Source organism: Trachurus japonicus, chromosome 13 (assembly GCF_045865225.1).
Source record: "Trachurus japonicus isolate A0001 chromosome 13, Traja_1.0".
NCBI lineage: Eukaryota > Metazoa > Chordata > Actinopteri > Carangiformes > Carangidae > Trachurus > Trachurus japonicus.
This window is the reverse complement of record NC_140919.1, coordinates 29,859,876-29,879,578: the sequence shown is the minus strand read 5'-3', so window position 1 is coordinate 29,879,578 and position 19,703 is coordinate 29,859,876. Positions and strand designations below refer to the sequence as shown.

The 19,703-nt window shown below is 41.9% G+C and overlaps 1 protein-coding gene across 5 annotated transcripts in view; it reads left to right on the top strand.

Annotated features, from left to right (window-relative positions):
- The window catches only part of nectin1b (nectin cell adhesion molecule 1b), a 161,142-nt gene that overhangs the window by 110,246 nt on the left and 31,193 nt on the right, over positions 1 to 19,703 (top strand). For 3 of the 5 annotated variants that reach the window (XM_085795876.1, XM_085795879.1, XM_085795878.1), the window contains exons 6-7: positions 11,498 to 11,645; positions 15,970 to 16,040. In XM_085795876.1, coding sequence (XP_085652002.1) covers positions 11,498 to 11,645; positions 15,970 to 16,040 — 219 coding nt within the window. The remainder of the gene's footprint in view (positions 1 to 11,497; positions 11,646 to 15,969; positions 16,041 to 19,703) is intronic. The other 2 variants (XM_085795877.1, XM_085795882.1) reach the window with 1 other exon arrangement.

Genomic DNA, 19,703 nt, shown 5'->3' with positions numbered 1-19,703 from the left:
GCACAGTTTTTAATGACTGCAACTGACTCTGCTCCAGTATTATAACCTGTCAGATACACTTGTGTTCCCTCGATGCTAAAGTGCAGATTTCATGTGGATTTGATTTTTGAGGCTGTAACCGATGGGTGACACTTATATTTTCTTAGCAGCAGAGGTGGTGATTGGTATCGCTGCACCGTAAGGGCAGCATCATGTTTTCACTGATGTGTTTGCCTGAAATCTTAAACACTGTGGAAATAGCCAATCACGTAGTCCTTAGAGCATCAAGGCTTTCAACATGCTGCAATGAACTGCACACGAGTGCCAGTTTGTGGGATCCGCATTCCAGTTAAGCAGCGGGGAGGTCATGCCCACCAGTGTAATTCTTCTGGCTCTCACTCAGCCGTTTTATTTAATGCATATTGATTGTTTTTCCAAGTGCAGGTCCATATGAATATGGAATATTTCTCTGAAAATCCCCAGCTGAGGTGCCCTGTTCCTTCTACTTTTAGATTGATCAATATATAGTATGTGTGTATGAGCATGAACCCCTGCAGTCATGAAGAGAAAACAGGTGATGTCATCTAGCCCCCTCAAGTGGATTCATCAGCAGTGACGAACATGTTGATTTTGTTGGCAGAGTGCTTATATTTAGATTTTCTTCCTGTAATTCACTCGGGGCTGGATTGCATGTTGCGGTGGTTACTGATGATTCAACAAATGTTTGTTTTATTCCCAGAACAACCTCTGATTCACATTTTTCAAAATTATTATTATTATTCATTTTCAGTTTAGAAAGACAACAGCATGACTTACACAAGGGCACAGTAGTATTTTCTATCTTGTATCAGGAAAACACAGATCTCAGATCTGCTCTGTGAGTCAATGTGGATCATTTTAATCTGGTGCTAACTGTGAACTTTACAGAGTTATTGTCATTACCAAGGCACAGAAAGTCATCTCCCAACAAATAGAGGCTTAGATATGAACTGTTGTGATATTTCTTATCTGCTCAATTTATGTTTTCACTTTATCTCCTCTATTCCACTGCACAGTCTGTTGCTTTGTTTCCACACTTAGGCTGAAATTACACAGCAACTGTCTTGAGTTTGGCTCTAATTATGACTTCAACTGCTTTGTTAACCAAAGCCATGTCATTTTATTGTAAATGTGACTTTACATTTGTGAGAGCTACTGGATGGTCAACTGAACCCACATGTATTCCTGTTTTTGAGGGGTGTGTCATGACGTCCTCTGAGAGAGTGTTTTGAATCTCCCTCTGAGCAGATAACAGATGAATGGAAAGCTGAACCCTGCTTGTATTTTCCTGTTTTTCAGAATTATGTCATGTTGTCTTCTGAAAGTCACCCTGTGACATTTTTGAATCTGCCCCAAAAAACACTTCTGAACAAATAACAGATAATTTCAAAAACTCTTAACTGGGGTGAAGTGGGGGTTCTCCCAGTGCAACATAATTAATATGTTAGATTACAGTCGGCTTATGAATCATCTCTGAAAATATGCTGTATTTCATATTTTGTGATTTTTGCTTCCAGGGCCATTACAAGGCTTTAACAAGTTGAGAAGGCTTCAACAATTTCTGTTTTTGTTCTGAAATTTAAGGAATAGAAATGATTTGGCCTGATGAAGGTTTGCAGTTTTATGCTCATTACATATTTCACATTTTTGACCCTGAGAACCTGAAGCACTGGGTCTTTAAAAAAAAAAAAAAAAAAGCATATCAAACAAAACAGAGACAAATTCACAGAACATCTTCATCGATTTTGACAAAACATTGACGACACAAAAGTGATAAATCTGCCTAGGAAGCACTTGAATGGATGACTTACTGTATAAGACAACTACAGTATGTACATCTTTTTGTTCGGTGTTTTTACCTTCAAAAGACAAAAACATTGAACAACAAGTCCCAGCCGGGGTTCATCACTTTTTTTTTTTGCATCCCCCGAAACACCTCCATTGTGTTGTGAGTGTTTGTGTCTGGGTTGTCAAACTGATGAAGATGTTTTCTGAATTTGTTTGTGTTTAACCTTTTTGCATGTGTTTTCTTAAGTTGTTTTGACCTCTCAGGGTTACTGTGGATTTTCTTCCTTCCAAACAAAACTTGGAAAAGCATCAGCAGACAGGTCTTACCATGTTGGAGGACATGTTTGTTTACTCCTGTCTCTGCTCTCAACTTGTGAGGACAGACGAGATGGTTATCTCTGTGATGGTCATCTCCTGAGTCTTTGTCTGTTTTCTCTTATCTTGCTGAAAAGTAGGAGGAAGATGTGGCATGCTGCATCGGTCGATCTCAGATGCACCAGAGGGTTTCATTTCAGGATATTTCTTTTCAGACACACTATGCAGTCTATCTGAATAGAACTGTAATTACCAGGGTGAAGAAATTGAAGTCTTACTAACAGACGACTTTGAATTAAATGTATCTTACTCATAAAAATACGTGTCACCTTTGGCTACATTAATCTTCTTGATACAGGATGAGAGGGGGAGAGGTACTCAAACAACCAGCTTCTGCTCTAATATAATGGAAGCTGATCATGAGAGTTCACTGAAGAAACTGTCACCAACTTTTGATACAGCTTACAGCAAAATGTGTGTTTCCCGTGTGTGGGTATGTGCATGTGTGTGTGTGTGTGTGTGTGTGTGTGTGTGTGTGTGTGTGTGTGTGTGTGTGAGAGCGAGTGTGATCAATCACAGCATTTAGGTGATCTCTAATTAAGATTTGGATAATGATCCTAACTGATGAACCTGATGACTTTATGTGTCTGCGTGGATGACAATAACCCTGTCAACAATTAATTTAGCTGAGTCATAAAGAGCAACAGAGTAATGTCAGGTGGATGATTAAGTGATCTTCATCACCAGATGTTAGAGTATCATCTTCATCCGCACACATTATGATTCATTTGAGATAAAAAATATACTGAACGCCATAGCTCAGATTTGTGTGGACTGTAGTCTCTTTCATGTTGGAGCTGTTATAGAATTTCTGGATTTTCAGTATCTTTTTTATGGTCTCAGCGGGTAACCACATCGCTACAGTAGCCATATGGGTATCAAATTTTTATTTAACTTTACTGCACATAAAACTGAAAATGTCAGTCCCACAGAGACAGGGGGAAGCTTCCTGTGTGGATGTGTGGAGTCTCATAGACCCACGAGCCTCATTTACTGCCGGTGTGTTTGATGCCTTGTCATTTGGGCTTAATTGATAGGTGAGTTCAAAAAGCTCTAAAAAATGCAATTAGTAAAAGCAAATAATAACCCTGATAACAGCTACCCTGAGACGATGAGTGGACGGGAAATACAGAATGAAAATGTCAGACAGGAGAGAGGTGCTAACCAAATGAATATTGAGGAGTGAATTCATATTCCTGCACTGAAATCGTGAGGATCTGCATGTGTGTGTATCAAAGAATCAATGGTAATTTTCCAGAGAGAACACAAACAGTCCAGTCCAGGAATATAAATATTGTGTTTCAGATCTAATACCCAATCCCACAGGCGCTATCTGAATACATTCCAGTGTGTACAGCGTACAGGATGACACACTTGCTTAGCAGCGGAGGTAGGAAAAGACTCTGGCCTTTGGGGTTGGGATCTACACGCGCACCAGCCCAAGTGTTGCTAAATTGAAAAGCTGCTCTCGAACATATCCAGACTGACTGGGTCCGTTTTTCTGTCAGCTTTTAACCGGGCAAAGGAAATTACAGCCGTGACCTCATGGGCTCTTGGCAGAGAGAGACAAGTAATTTTGCTTACACGGAGAAGAGGGTGGGAGAGGGGGAGGACAAGGTGGAGACGAGGGTACAGATGTGTATTAGTGCTGCAGTTCCCCCCAGTTCAGAGCTGGGAGCAGCCGTTTAATTAACATTCAACACATAGAGGAGTTCAGCTGGGGCATGAAAGGGCTCGGGAGCGCCTGCTAAAGCGGACTGGGGGCTCTATCAGCAGCACTGCATGGCCAGGTCTTTTTATGAAGCCAAAGCTAGTTTACAGATTAGTGATGATGCACGGCAGAGGAATCTGCTGCCGAGTTGCTGTTCCCTTCAAATATCCCCCTTGTCATGAAGCAGAAAAACAGCTGACAATCTGCTGTAAATATTACTGGTATATGTTTTATATTTTTTTCTAATTAAAGTGCAGGAGTGAACAGGCAGGTGGGCAGGATGGATGGAAAGTTATGTAGCTTTTAAAATAAGCTATTACATCTTGACAGCATCCACTGGTTTCCTGAAGTTAATAAATGAGTGCAATTCACTTCCTGGAGCGATGTTGCGGTTTATTCCCCCATTAGGAGCCAGTGGTCCACCCATTCCAATCATTCTTTAATTAGAACTGTTGTTATTTAGGCTGTCACAGGAGGTAATACTTCATGACAGCATCAGCATCAGCTTGGCAGCCTGCAATCTCATATTCATTGACAGGGGCTTTGGTGCTGCTTGTCGTCACTTTATCTACCCCGTCAGACTCAGCGGTGCACCAGACACCTCCAGCTGATGTATGTGTGGTTACATGGAGATCTCTAGCTTGTTGGGTTTAGTGTCGCTGTTTAAGCATGGAAAAATGTAATAAGTGATTTGTTTTTTTTGTTTTATTTTTTAATTGAAGGCCCACGATTATTTCCCCAGATTGCCTTAATGTACCACTGAGCCACAAAATGTTTACACAGGAATGGAGGAGGCTATAAAGTGAAAGAGAACGGCTCAGCAGGGGGCTATCCAGCCATGCAGTGACATCCATCCATTAGTCTAGGTTTGCACCTTAATTGCAAATGGCTGTCTGAAAAATAAAATAGGAAATAGATTAACAATATAACCAACAAGATAAAACAATCTTACCAACAAAATATTTCATTCTTTCCACACATAGGGCCTGCAGGTCTGACCGCTTTATAATGGGCTTGGTTTCACCTTAATAAACACATCCCATGTGTTAACAATTTGCGTTTAATGAAGTGCTGCCCTCTGTGGAGTGATGCAGAACAACAATCAGATACATTCCCAACCCCCACCTCCTTCGCCTCTGGCCCTCTCTCTCTCTCTCTCTCTCTCTCTCTCTCTCTCTCTCTCTCTCTCTCTCTCGCTCGCTCTGTGTTCTGACGCATGAGGTCTGAGAAGTGGTGGAGAAGCAGACCATCAGTGTGCATCTAGGTGAAATGCGATGCAGACCTCTCCAGAGGGTAAACTGCTGCGGATAAGAGGATGACATCAGGAACCCCAGCTTCCAGAGGAGACAGCTCTGGAAACATTGAACTTTAACGAGATTACCAACTCCGGGAGGGGTGAGAGAGGGAGACGAAACAGCATGTGCTGCTCGCAGTTGGCAGCATGAAATACAGATTTATGAACTCCATTAAACCGCATTTCTTTCTCTTTATTGGGGCCTGCAGCATTTACCAAATGTGGAAAAAGAGTATTAAAAAAATCTCCTCCAGATAAATTAGTAACAGCCCGGGCATTTACTTCCACATAAGGTAGCTGTACAACTCATGAATAGAGAGATAAAAGCAACCAGACACCTTGACTGTTTCAGTGTGCTGGTTGACCAGCGTTTTGTACTAGCTGAGGCAGAGAACCAGTCACTGTGGTCTTGGAACAGGTGGTGTCTCAGACTGGCATTGGTGGTGTGTAGTTGGCGAAGGTTAGTAGCCAGACTCTCAATCTGTCCACTTGAAAAGTCCCCAGTATTGCTGGAAAGTATTATGGCCCCTGTAGAGGAGATAGCAATTACAATTTCTGATGGGAGAGCAGGAGAGCGCCAGGAGCCACATCCATTCTTGGAATACGATCAGACTTACGGCTGGAACATTTTTACAAAGCACCACTACACAAATGTCCCCTTAATACCATCACTGTGACGCCTTATAGTTTCAGGCTCTCTATATATTTTTTTTCCCTTTTTAGCCTCTTTTTGTCAGATTGCCATGGGTGACTGTACATTTAAAGACATCATTAAGCTGTGAATTGTCTTGCTCATGCCAGTGTTTGATGAACCAAACCAGGCCTCAGCAGGTACATGGCAGCGATCTGCCCAATAAAAACCTGCCTTCATTTAAATCCTGCATTGCTGCATTCTGTGACAGAATGGATTTGGAGTGGGCAAAGCCTGCTCCAGCTGGAGACTGTTCACCCTTTGGCCTCTCACCTGAACTCCTCCTGCTCTGGTATGTGTGACTAACATGTTCTTTGGGAGACTGGTAACACTAGAGCCCACATGTTTTGGCTATTGAGTGCAGCTGGCGCTTGAGATTACACTGTTTTCACACATTTAGATGGTCCATGTGCTAAATTGCTGTGTCACTCTGCATGCAGTTTGCATTTACTCAAAATGGGCCACAAGCTGTAGTGAGAAAGTAGTCAATTTTTCAGGCCATAGTTTCAGCTGATCAGTAGCTTTTTGCTGCATAAAATGTTGCCAGGTCTTCTTCAGATTTAGTAACCGCCCTCTGTTGAGACCATGTGTACTGTAAAACTCTGTTCGCTCTGCCTGAGGAGTGAATAAGAAATAATTACATGCAAAGCACATATCCTCTGTCCCCTGAATCCCAGAAGACCTCCGACTGGCTGCATGTCTGAACTCTGCAGCAAACAGAACAGCCTGCTGGGGAGAAGTTGCTCGCCGTCAATGATGCCTTCTTGATGGATGTCAGTAAAAATGTGAGTCTCTGCGGATAACTGGCTGACGTAGCCATAATACCGCAAGGTTTATCAAAGCTGATGGAGAACTGTATGCGGTCCTGGGACTGTACTCTGTGTTGGGATGTACTGTGCAGCAGAGAAAAACAACAATAGCTCATATATCTGGTGCAACTCCACGAACACTGGGGAGTAGATGTGACAAGAATGAAGGTTGCTGCCACCTCAGACAGAGCTGCAGCCACAAACAGCCAAGGTCAAGTCTGTCAGCTCAAATGTGCCACGGTGGTGGACTGACAGCACCGAGAGAGTCACTGAATGGATGGGTGCTTTACACTTATTGAAAATCAATAGCAATCTTTCAGTGGCAGCTACAAGACATATTTGAACAACAGCCTTACTCAGTAGACCTAGGTCAGATTTTATGCAGGTTTTACATTGGTGAAAAATCAAAGGAGGTCTGTGGGGTTATTGTGTTTCTTGATCTTGGTGACACATAAATGAGAGAAGGTCAATGATCAGTGCGCTCTGAGGCTTTTTAAATTGTTTTGCTTTTTATCGTTGGTGCAGAGATATGTTGATCCATGGAGCACATGGAGCGAGGGGGGCTGAGGATGCTTCACAAGCCCCTTGACCTCCATAGCGCCCTTTTGTCAAAGTGTCTTTTTACTTGTGTGTGTGTGTGTGTGTGTGTGTGTGTGTGTGTGTGTGTGTAGCTGGCCTATGGCCCATAATAAGAAGAACATTTAGCAGTTAACAGTTGGATATACGAATAAATACCATGAATTTAATAGTGGTCCTGCCTGCAGCTGTTCTGGTCAACACCTATGGCCTGACTGTGATGTATAGAGTCAACTTTTACAACACTGCATGCTCACTGTTATTCCAACTGAACTTTATATAATAGTTTACAGTTCATTTCATGAGCTGGAAATGCCATTAAATGCCTGATGTATAAGAATGGTGCTGTCGCCATTAAAAGTGATGTTCCTCTACCTTATTGTGCAGACTATATGGTAATTGTAGTGCAGCCAGGTGGTAAAACACAATGTGCCACAAAGACGGAAATGGTGCAGAGGGGGCTGTCCATTCTTTGTCCTAACATGAGGACCATCTGGATCCAGTCAGCACGAGGTGGAGACAGGCCACTTAATGCTGAAGGGTCACCCACAGTAAACAGACTGGAGGAGAGAGGGATATTTAGGCTGGTATAGTTTTTTTTTACAATGATGTTTATAGCAGATGCCAAAAGCATGTGTACTGGAGTGCCATCTTTGTCCTGACACCTGCAGCACCCTGAGCTGTCCACCAGACCCAGCTTATCCAGACTAGATGATGTCCACTAGACTCTATTTATAATTTTCAATTGGATCTGTCTTGTTCACATCTACTTTGACATTTTCCCTCTTTCCTAATAAGCATTCCCCAGTCAATCCCATAGTTAATTTGACAGAGAGTTGTTGCAAACATTTGGGATATTAGTCCAATTTTTAATACTTAAAAGTTACAAGGTTTAATATTCAACATTTATATTTTATTTATATATTGTATTGATTTTATTTTTAATTACTCATTTCAAGTGTGGCTGCTTTCAGGAACAGAAAATGCATAGTGTCTTGGATCTTTCCTGGAGGCTGTGGCTTGTTGTTGTAAACCCTATATGTTTCACACCTTGCTGTGCAGTGAGTTGAGTGCTTTTCCTCTTCCTACTAACAGCAGAGTGATGGTGTTGATGCTGGCGCCGTTGGTGGCTGTGAAAGCAGGAAGCAGAGACAGACAGTAACTCAGTCCCCGTCCCTATTACTGTTGGCAATCCACTGTTTATTCTACAACAAGGACAAAGCTCTCTTCATGTAGTACTGCCTGTTGTGTACAGTGTGGGGGGATTTCCAAACAATTACTTTCACAGGACTAAGTCACTGGCATCAGAGAATACTAACACAACGCAAATTTGAGCCTCCCTGCTAAAGATTAGAGCCACAGCGCGCAGGCTGAGCACAATCGAAGGTTAGGCATAAGTACTTGTCAGTGACTCATTTGTTTGTCAGGGTTGCCTGATCACCTAATTTGTTCTCAGCTCTTGTGGCATTTGGACACTTGAACTCTAAATTCCACGCTTGTCCTCACATTCTTTAGTATCTCTTGTCCTTGAGTGCTTCTTTAACACCCTGGGTTTATTAATGCCATTAACAGTCCAGCAATGTGTTGTAAAGTTGAAATGTGATGTTAGAACATGCATGAATTGACCTTTGTAGACATACAGCTGTGTTTCTAAATGTCCTTTGCAAACACGTAACTGCAGTGACTGAGTCATCAGGCAGCAGCTATCTGGTACATTTGTTCTCACTTGGGCTAATGGGATATGAAGGTGTGCTGCTGGCTGCACATGTAGTAGAAGGGTTTGGCTTCAGTGGAGGATAGCTTTCGCTTTTTGTGATTAAAAAGGAAAAAAAAAAGATCCCAGCTCAATGTTATCACACACAGCGTGGGAGTATTACTGAATGCTTGCTATTCGTTTTGTCTCACCGTCCACACAGGAACGTTTTGCAAAAACCGTTCCACTGAAAAACAGTGCAAACGTGATTATGATGCTATAATGTAAAACTCATGTACTGAAAATGAAATCTTCAATTTTTGATGAATCTCCAGCTTCATGAGAATCAGACAAAGCGCTGAGACTGTGCGCCAGATGGCTCACCCTACCTTTATGTGTTAGGAGGTGACAGTTTAAATCCTGTGTGCTGAGTGCCTAAGGCTCCACTACAGGGAAATTGCATTCTGATCCAGTTCACTCCTCTGTGTGTTAGTGTTATACAACAGACTATTGTGTCTGGCATTTGCATTAGGGCCATGAAATTCAACTCACTGGCTTTCCCTTATGTAGCTCGATGAGACAACAGTAGGAGTTCTTGCTTATCTGTTGCCATGCTACAGCAAGATCACATTCACGACTGGTCTTCAAAGCTGCTCCGCTGCCTTTTTATTGAAATGCATCACAAGAAAGAAGCGTGTGTGGCTGTGGCTCCAAACCTATTTACTTTCTTTTGGTGTGTAGATTTGACATGACTCTTAAGTACCCGAGGACAGAAAATTAAAGCAGCAGCGACAAGCATGGTGTGACAGAACAATCTGATGGACATGAAATATAGTCACGGACTCTGAGGTGGTGTTGAGTACAAGGTAGGCCAACGTGCCTGCTATTGTGAGGCCGTACGTGAAATAGTCCTCTGTGTATCCATCATTATGGGCAGTGAATCAAGCAGGCAGGCAGGGGCTGCTGAGAAGAGGCCCCCTGGGAGCGAGGCCTTGTTCTGTCACTACCAAGAGGGACGACCAGATAATAATGGAGACATCATGAGGGCAGGAGATAGGCTTCCCTTTTCAAAGTGGGAGACAGTGTGATTTTGTGGTGTCCTATCACAACAGGTTCACAGCCATTGATTGGCCCCTGGCCTGTCTTAAAAAGGACAGCTCTAACAGCTCCTGTTGAAGAAAACAGATGCCAGTTTCTGTTTGCAGGCACAAAAAAATGCCACATTATGCCTCTTAAAATGGATGACTTTACTATTCTGGCAATACTCCACATCGGATGGGACACAATGGAGGAGGGCCACATGGGGCTGCAGTAATTATCTACCTTAAAACAGATGAATTACATTCTGTTCAAATACAGGATAATTCATTGTTCATATTAAGTGAAAAAGAAGGTCTTCATCTTCGGAAGTGCTGATGGTTATAAAATATTATTAAATAAGAAAAAATTCCCCATTTCTCACAACATTTTGAGCAAAAACAATTGTTATAAAAGAGTATTTATTTTCGAGTGCTTCTAGCAGACATCCCCTCTGGCTGTGGTCACAGATTACGTTTGACAGTCACTTTGATGACTCTCCAAGACACTTCCAAAAATTAAGTTTAGGAGATGATTGTAGCCTGGTGCAGCTCTTAAAAAATAGGTTACATCAATATCTTAAATTCTAATTTTCCACTGCAATCCCCAAGCCTTTTTAAAGTTAATAGTCTTGGCCTAATCAACAGAGGAGGGGGCTGGAGTGTTGAACATGAGCAGGGAGACCAACATCAACAACCTGCATCAGCACAGCAGTGTTTACCAGGACTCGCATGCCTCCTCCATAAGTCAGTTGAATTGACAGCAGCAGACTAACTTTTCCATGTTTTGCTTTCTGATGAATTAGAAGAAAATTGTTTTACTTTGGACACCACACACATTCTTTCTTTGCAGCGCTGGAAATGTATTTTTGCATTTGTTGCCCCCCTGCTGGCAATGAGTTTAGAATATAATAGCTTTGTCATGCTCTTAAGAGTGCATTTAGGTTCACTGTCAAAACCAAGCCAATTTAGTCTCCTTTTGAACAGATGATGGAGCACGTATTAGAAATTCAGCAGCAGCTGCTGAGAGACCACAACAGTGTGGTATTCATGTAGTGCCAGGGCGAGCAGGACAATAGTCTCATCCTGAAATATGTGTCTGAAAATAGTATTTTATGACTGAAAGCCTCAAGCCTGCAGTGTCAAATGAATTGTAAATATTTTCCTTTTTCAATAGTCTATTGTATTTTTTTTTTTTTGTAACTTCTTTTTGGGATTCATTGTTGTTTTCATTTTGCAATATTTCTGATTAGTTGGTCACGTGTCTTCAGGACCATTGTGATTTACATGCTTTCCATCCATGGATGTGGAAAAGCTCCTACTGCTTCAAGGGGAAGTTGTCCAGATGTGATATGTGTGAAGTTTCTTTGTCCTCATTGCTGTTTGATTTTTGAAGTTCAGCTCAGCAGTATCAGTCACTTTGAAAGCATTAACCCTGACACTGTTATGTCTCCTCTTGTCTGCAGAGAAGCCACTGCCGCAAGGTCCCCCAGGTGGTGTTATTGGGATCCTTGGAGGTGTCGTTGCCATCGGACTCATCATTGGTGTAGCTGTTACTGTTTTCATGGTTCATCGGCGGCAGCAGAAGACCCGCACTGAGACAGATAATGACCTGTGAGTACCCAGCCTCTACCAGAGAATATAGCAGGGGGGTAGACAGGTGGTAAGATTACATGTGAACTCTTGTCAGCCCTTAAGAGAGAAACACTTTGAAAAGGACAAAACACTCTTTTGTGTGCATGTATGTGTGTGTGGGGGGGTAAATGTGTTCAGAGACGGAGAAACATACACAGCAAACATGCCACTGCCTTCCTCTCATTCATCCTGAGAGCTTATAATAATCTCTCTTATAGGTCAGTTTATGAAAAAAAAAAAAAAATCAAATTGCACCCAGTCTGAAAAAAGAGCAAGTTTATCTTCATTTACAACAGCAGATAGAAGAGATGATTGTCATAGCTGCTGCTATTAAGTGGCTTCTTGATTTTAACGTAGGCTGTAGTGAGCCCATTTCTCATTAAAAAACTATTGTTTTAATCAGGACTGATTGCAGGACCATGCGCTGCTGTCTCCTCTTGGGAAAGCTTTATCTCTGTTTGATCGTTACGATATCATCAGGAAGTGAAGGAGATTTTTCCAAGAGATTGTTGGAGCATGCATCAGGTCCAAAGGTCGGTCTGTCTCTAAATGTTATTTGGAGAAACAATTGTGGCATTATGCAGATTAATTTGAAACAGTAACTAGCGGAAAAAAAGATTTGATGATTGGGTTTTGGAAAAACACATGCACATCTAAAATTTCAAGCAGTTTAGCATGGAACAATGACAAGAGTACGGTGTACATTTTAGGACATCCTCAGGTGTCAGGCTTCAGCCTCAGACTTTAGATGAAAAGGCATGAGGTCTGAGGAAAACCACTGTCAGGTGTCCACTAAACAGCCTCAGAAAAAAGTCGTCAGACCAAAAAGCGTCAGAAAAAAAGGCGTCAGACCAAAAGGCGTCAGGAAAAAGGCATCAGAAAAAAGACGTCAGACCAAAAGGCGTCACAAAAAAGGCGTCAGAACAAAAGGTGTCAGAAAAAAGGTGTCAGAAAAAAGATGTCAGAAAAAAGGTGTCAGAAAAAAGACGTCAGAAAAAAAGGCGTCAGAAAAAAGACGTCAGAAAAAAGGCGTCAGAAAAAAGGTGTCAGAAAAAAGACGTCAGAAAAAAGGTGTCAGAAAAAAGATGTCAGAAAAAAGGTGTCAGAAAAAAGACGTCAGAAAAAAAGGCGTCAGAAAAAAGACGTCAGAAAAAAGGTGTCAGAAAAAAGATGTCAGAAAAAAGGTGTCAGAAAAAAGACGTCAGAAAAAAAGGCGTCAGAAAAAAGACGTCAGAAAAAAGGCGTCAGAAAAAAGGTGTCAGAAAAAAGGCATCAGACCAAAAGGTGTCAGAAAAAAGACGTCAGAAAGAAGGCGTCAGAAAAAAGGTGTCAGAAAAAAGGCATCAGACCAAAAGGTGTCAGAAAAAAGACGTCAGAAAAAGACATCAGAAAAAAGGTGTCAGAAAAAAGACGTCAGAAAAAAGGCATCAGACCAAAAGGTGTCAGAAAAAAGGTGTCGGAAAAAAAGACATCAGATTAAAAACTGACTATTTTTATTTCTACAAACCTTGATTTAACAGTCTGCAGACCATACTTTTTTTTTTTTGCTGCTGTAAAATTAAAAACATCATGTTTTTAAATGTGACATGATAATTAGCACATACTAATTTCTTGTTATGTGTTGTTATGTAATTGCTCATCAAAGCTTTCTGCATAAATGTATTTATCCACATACAATCATTGAAACTGAAATTGTTGAATATTTAAATAGGCTATAACTTTATTTATAGGTTAAAATGGTGTAAATTCACGTCACATAACAAAACATGATGTTTTTCATGCTAGAGCAGTAGAAACAACAACAATAGCAATAAAAGTAAACCATCAACACTCATGTCATGACGACATATCCGCGCTGTTCTGGCAGAAGCGCTGCACAAAGGAAAATCGCGCGCGAGCTGGAGCCCTCCCATTCACACCAGACGCGCATTTCTCCATGCCGGTCAACCAGCGCCTCTGCCTGTGTGTAGGCTGTGTGGGTCTGTGGCTGCGTGTGTAGTGTATGTGTGGGTCGACTGTGGCTGTGTGTGTAGGCTGTGTGTGTGTGTATGTGTTGCCTAGGTATGTGCGTGTGTTCATCTTTCTCATGCTCTGTTTAGGTATATAAACACAAATAGATCACAAACGCAAACACACGGCTATTGTATTTGTCAATCGCAGTATTTTATTTTGAAAATTGCTTTAATCTTGAAAATTAACCGAATTCTCTTGTGTTTCTTTGGGTAACTTCCTGCCCAGATTGATGCGATCGTTCGCGACTCACACACAAAATAGACCAAAACGATCGCTGCAGGGTGCGAGCCGGCTGCGCAGGTGCGCGCCGCGGTGCATCTGGTGTGAACAACACAATCGGTTAACAAGGGCGCCGGTAGGAAACAGACTCTGTTCCGCGTCTATTCGTGGCACTTCCGCGTCCGGTGTGAACCTGGCGTTACATATCGGAGACGCGTGTTCCTTTCGGGTGCAGTCTCTTTTCTGCACGACAGCTCGTTACCGGTGTCGTGTTTCGATGATGTCATTAAATACAGCAATGAATAAATAATTTACTAGTCTGCCCCCCCCTCCAAAAAAAAAAGCCCCAACTGAATCAAAGTTTGAAGAACACCTTTTGGTCTGACATATTTTTTTCTGACACCTTTTCTCTGACGTCTTTTTTCTGACACCTTTTTTCTGACGCCTTTTTTCTGATGACTTTTGGTCTGACGTCTTTTTTCTGACACCTTTTGTTCTGACGTCTTTTTTCTGACACCTTTTTTCTGACGCCTTTTTTCTGACACCTTTTTTCTGACACCTTTTGTTCTGACGTCTTTTTTCTGACGCCTTTTTTGACACCTTTTTTCTGACATCTTTTTTCTGACGCCTTTTTTCTGATGCCTTTTGGTCTGACGCCTTTTTTTCTGACGCCTTTTTTCTGATGCCTTTTGGTCTGATGCCTTTTTTCTGACGTCTTTTTTCTGACACCTTTTTTCTGACAAAGACAGCTTTTTTTCTGACACCTTTTTTCTGACACCTTTTTTCTGACGCCTTTTTTCTGACACCTTTTGGTCTGACGTCTTTTTTCTGACGCCTTTTGGTATGACGACTTTTTTCTGATGCCTTTTGGTCTGGCGACTTTTTTCTGAGGCTGTTTAGTGGACACCTGACAGAAGTTTTCCTAAGACCTTATGCCTTTTCATCTAAAGTCTGAGGCTGAAGCCTGACACCTGAGGATGTCCTAAAATGTACACTGTACAAGAGAGAACTGATATGATTCAACTATTGATCTTTTCTATCAAATCAGAAGCCTGAACCCTGCAACAGCGATGTCTGTGGGTGTTTCAAATTGATATACATACGACTTGTTTCCCTGCATCCATTAAACCAGGCAGATTGCTGTTAAAGATTTAGGGACCCTGCACCTCTCCAACTTTATTTACTCCTGCTCCCCCTCCTCTGGCCAAACAGGTAATTTTGTTCTGCCTGCAAACCAGAGGCCATGACAGTTTTGAACATTGCCAGCTGCTGCTTTTACACAGAGGGGAAAACAGAAGTTGCAGAGGCTGCAGTTGCGAGAACAACAAGCAACAGGGCTGTGAAAATATAAAATATATTTTTGTGCAAAAGGTGATAAAAGTCACTTACATCTTTTAAGGAAGAATAGTTAGAAGAATATTTTCAACCAAGAGGAGAGCCAGCATTCAAGTTGAATACTACTAATTGCCTTTGTTCAAAACACCTGGCCTTGGCAGATAGCTCAGCGGTTGCCAGGGTTTCCACGATGCTCTTGGCTATATTGGATATACAAGATGCAAACCACATACCCATGGGAATGATGCTGTTGTATGTAGGGGTTGGCTATCTTCCTCCCTGGGAATATTACCAAAACAAGCAAGGTTAGGGGGTGTGTGTGCAGAATGTGGTTGAGGGAGCACATGAACCTTTAATCAACTCACATGATGAGATTACAATGCTTATCTCAGAGCCCCCCTTTCCCCCCTACAGAATCTTGTAATTGATTTAATAGTCAAGCAGTGATGCTAACATCAAGCGTCAACAAGATGCTCTGCCAGCTTGTTGGCCCTTGGCGACGCCTCCCGCTGTGCGTGGGGGGCGCTCTCTGGTGGTGGCTGCCGCTGGTCTACCGCAGAGACCCACAATCCACACTGCCTCTACCTCTCAGGAATGCTTTTCAAGACAAATGAAGCACAGAGACTCTTACCTCTCCCATTGCTTTCTGTCTCTTTCTCCCTCCCTTCTAATCTATCTTTCTTTCTCACTCTGATGCCAAAGTAACTGCTCTCTGTTTCCCACTCCCCTCCCTCAGCATTGCTGTTGCTGCTGTTGCTGATAGTTGTGTGACACAGGCTCCAGAGAAGCCAGAGTCCCCCACAAGGAAAGTAGAGGCACCTGACCCCAGTCTATCCCCCGCTGAACCCTGTCCTCCTGGATCCTCTGTTCTGTTGCCTGCATGTAACGGTGGCCTGCAAGTGACATACTTGAGCACACCATTGTGAGCACTGAAAGCAGAAAAAATGTTCATCGTTCATTTACTAGACATTCACATTGGACGTGAAGAACGTGGAATTGAAGGAATTTCTATTTTTCTTGTGATAGCACTCGACAAAATGAACATTTGAAGTGAAATTCAAACAATCCATGAGAGCGAGAGAGAGAAAGAGAGAGAAGAAGAAAAAAACACATCCAGCTCCATCAAATAAAGGCAGCACAGCTTGATAAACTACTGTGAATGGAAATTAAGCTCGATGAAAACAGAGCCAAGATAAATCAAACTTAATTAAAAGTCTTGAGATAAAAAAAATATCCAGCTCCACTTAGAGTTTATCAGATTTGGGGAGCTTGGACAGAACAGAACAAGTTTTGATGAGATTGAAACACACATATCAAATTGTTAATCGGAGGGAAACGCTTAAGCTCGCTGGGGCTTTGTTTTTCGTACCCGTCACTTGAAGCTGAAACTCAATGATAATGTCTTTGTTAACAGACCACATTGTGCACCCTCTCTCCTCCGCCTCTTGCTCTTTCCCTCCCTTTTGTGTGCATGCTTGTTGTCAAATATGCATGACAAGAGTTGTAGTCGTGTCAGTACTGTTTAACTGTTGTTATTGTTTCTTACTTGTAGCTCGGCATGTTAATGCTTAATGTAGTGAAATGTGACTGAAGGCTTTAATTGTCTAGATGAATATTTGTATCTATTTTCCTGTCATCAAACATGTTCGGTGTCTTACAAAGAAACTGTTTACTTTTTCTTTTTTTATGTCTTATTATGTGAATGAAGACAAGTTGCAAGTGAATGTGTAGGGTTTATTTCAACGTAGATAACCACTGCGAGAAATTCATAGTTTTATATGAATGTCTGTTGTCAGGGTAAAAGGGGGAAGCATTTAGCCAGACTGTTTAATTCTGCATGTTGATGAGCCGTTAATCAAGCCTGGGCATTTGATAACATGCCTGACTGCACCGCCAGTCACGCCTCTGTTTGCCCTCACAAAGCAGCACATGATGTGACTCATAATTGGTCAATCCTAATATATCACTGGCCCTTTAGAGGCTGCACTGGCACAATAGTCAACTGATTATCAAAATGGATGGGCATTGTCAAAAGCGATGTTCTCAGAATAATGTGTTCATCGCTCTGTCTTTCGCACCGGTGTGATGTATGACCTCCAAAACGCAGAAAAGCGCTGCCAATCGCGGCGCCGTTCCCCCTGCAAAATGAATCCGCTTGCTCGTGTTCCTGACGTGCAGCTGGTGTTGACACAGTTGCAGATACTCACTGGTATAAATCACCCCAGTGCCAACTTTCCCGGCCATATTTACCACCGATATCTGCACAGAATCGCATGCAGGATGTGAGAAAAGATGTTGAGTTATGAGCTGGATGTCAATGTCAACAAACTGCATCAACACTACATCAAGTGTGGGTATAAATTCTCCCACCTAAGGGGGAGGAAATGGTTCCCCAGGACTGAAACATAGAACCACTGTTATTCTGGAGGACAGTCAAAATTAATGACAGACTCTACAGTAAAGTCCAACTGAAAGAAATGGGATGTTGCAGTTACAAAAATAGATGTCTGCTTTTGTGACACAATTTGAAAGAAGGCACTGGCAGAGGTGTTTGATCCTGTGTACCCTTTGATTTATAAATGGTCACCAGTGCTTTTTCACCATTGCTTTGTGGAAACCTTTAAAATGTGACAATTGGTAATTCATTGTTGGACACCTTCTAGCTTTAAGCTGTAACCAAAGTAGGATTGTCTTTCTTGTCTTTCTGAGTCATTCAACATGGACTGTCATTGTACTGGGTGTGAATTTAAATCAATCACTGTTGTTGTTCATGGGTAAAAATGGTGCTTGGTTACTCTGTACAGAATGTTATACATGCAGTACACCTGTCTATGACGATCACCTTTATTTTCATGTTCTTTTGTATAGCAGTGTATGTAATCTTGTTTCAATGCCTAAGGTGTTGAAAAAGGGTTTGGAAAGTGGCCGTGTATGTAAAACTGTAAAGTTAAATGTTCTGAGAAACAAAACATTCCCCAAACAACAGAAATAGTTTTTGATAAACTTGTCAAAGAACAAAAACAGAAGTCATTTTGTTTCATTCTTGTTTTGTTCTTTCTTCTCTTGTGAGAGCAGAAAAAAAGGAGAAAAAAAAGCTGAGCTTTGCAAAGTAATTGTTGTCCGCCTTTTGAAAAGATCGGAGCGAGACAAAGCATGAAAGTAATTGCCTCCTAAAGATCAAATCACATTTATCCCGTCTTGCAATTAAAAGTATCATTAGCATTTAAATTGCCAAATAAGATTGTGATCAACAGAAATCAATGAGAGCACCGGGGATCAGCTCAAACACTTCACATTGTTTTCCATGAGCTGGGCTGTGGTCATATGGTGGCTCTTTAATCCAAACAGCTCATGGGGATGCGAGACTGCACTTTCCCTCACACATGCAGCAGACAGGAGGAGTCTTCTCTGACTGTCACACTGATGGACACCATGACTCTGATTATCTGAAGCTTCAAATCTACCACTTTGTTGCAAAAATTTCTAATAGAAAGGTCACCTGAGTGAGTGCATTGTAAAAGTTATTTTCTTTGCTGTAAATCTTCCGTCACAGATTACTCTTCTCAGTTTAAGGATTAGTTATGTTTTCTCCTCGCTATCCCCCCTAAATCTCCCCTTAAGCTGCCCTGAGCCTTTTGTAGCCAACAGAGCGAGGAGGAGCGAGGTCTTCAAGGTGGATGTCTGAGGAGAAAACAGTGCAAACTTGAATGTAGCTTATGGTTCCCTGCCCAGTGCTTTCTGTTCCCCACAGGCTTGTGGTGCTTGTCAGTTTTCATTAGTGTCTGCCTCTCACAAAGACAACGCCCACATGCTGCCTGCATCACATTCAGCTCTGAGGAAGCCTGCACGGTATCGCACAGCTGAGATGCACACGTGGTGGTCGAGCTGAGGTGAACATCATCGCATCTGACGCTAACGTTAAACACAAAGCCCAGAATTAATTATACTGCAAGGCATCAGGGGGAAAATGCACAATACGATACACCAATCCAATCCTCTGAATATTTTACTCACCATATGGCCTAAGTATACATCAAGGCAGAAAACAACCTCCATAAATATTTAATGTTACGCTACAGCCTATCAACCCACATTGGGTTGATTTCTGTCATGTACTTCATATCATTTTTATTCCCAGTGGCAATTTCAGCCAGTAAAAGGTAATATCTCCACAGATGGTCACTCAAAAATGTTAAACCAAGCAGAGCCGCATACATTAATCAACAAGAAGCAGGAAGAAAAAAAGAAGAAATAGGCTATGCATTTAAGATCAAAGACTGATTGTATTAAGCTTGAAAGCCTTGCCTAGAAAAAAACAAACAGCTCTCTGTTGTACATTTCATTTCAGTTTCAGTTAGTTTATCACATGCCCTTGAGTGTCATTACAATTAGATTCTCATTTTGTGCAGCTCAACCTGTGTCCCAGATGCTACATGCTAATACTAATTCTAAGTCTGGGCATGTCCTGTG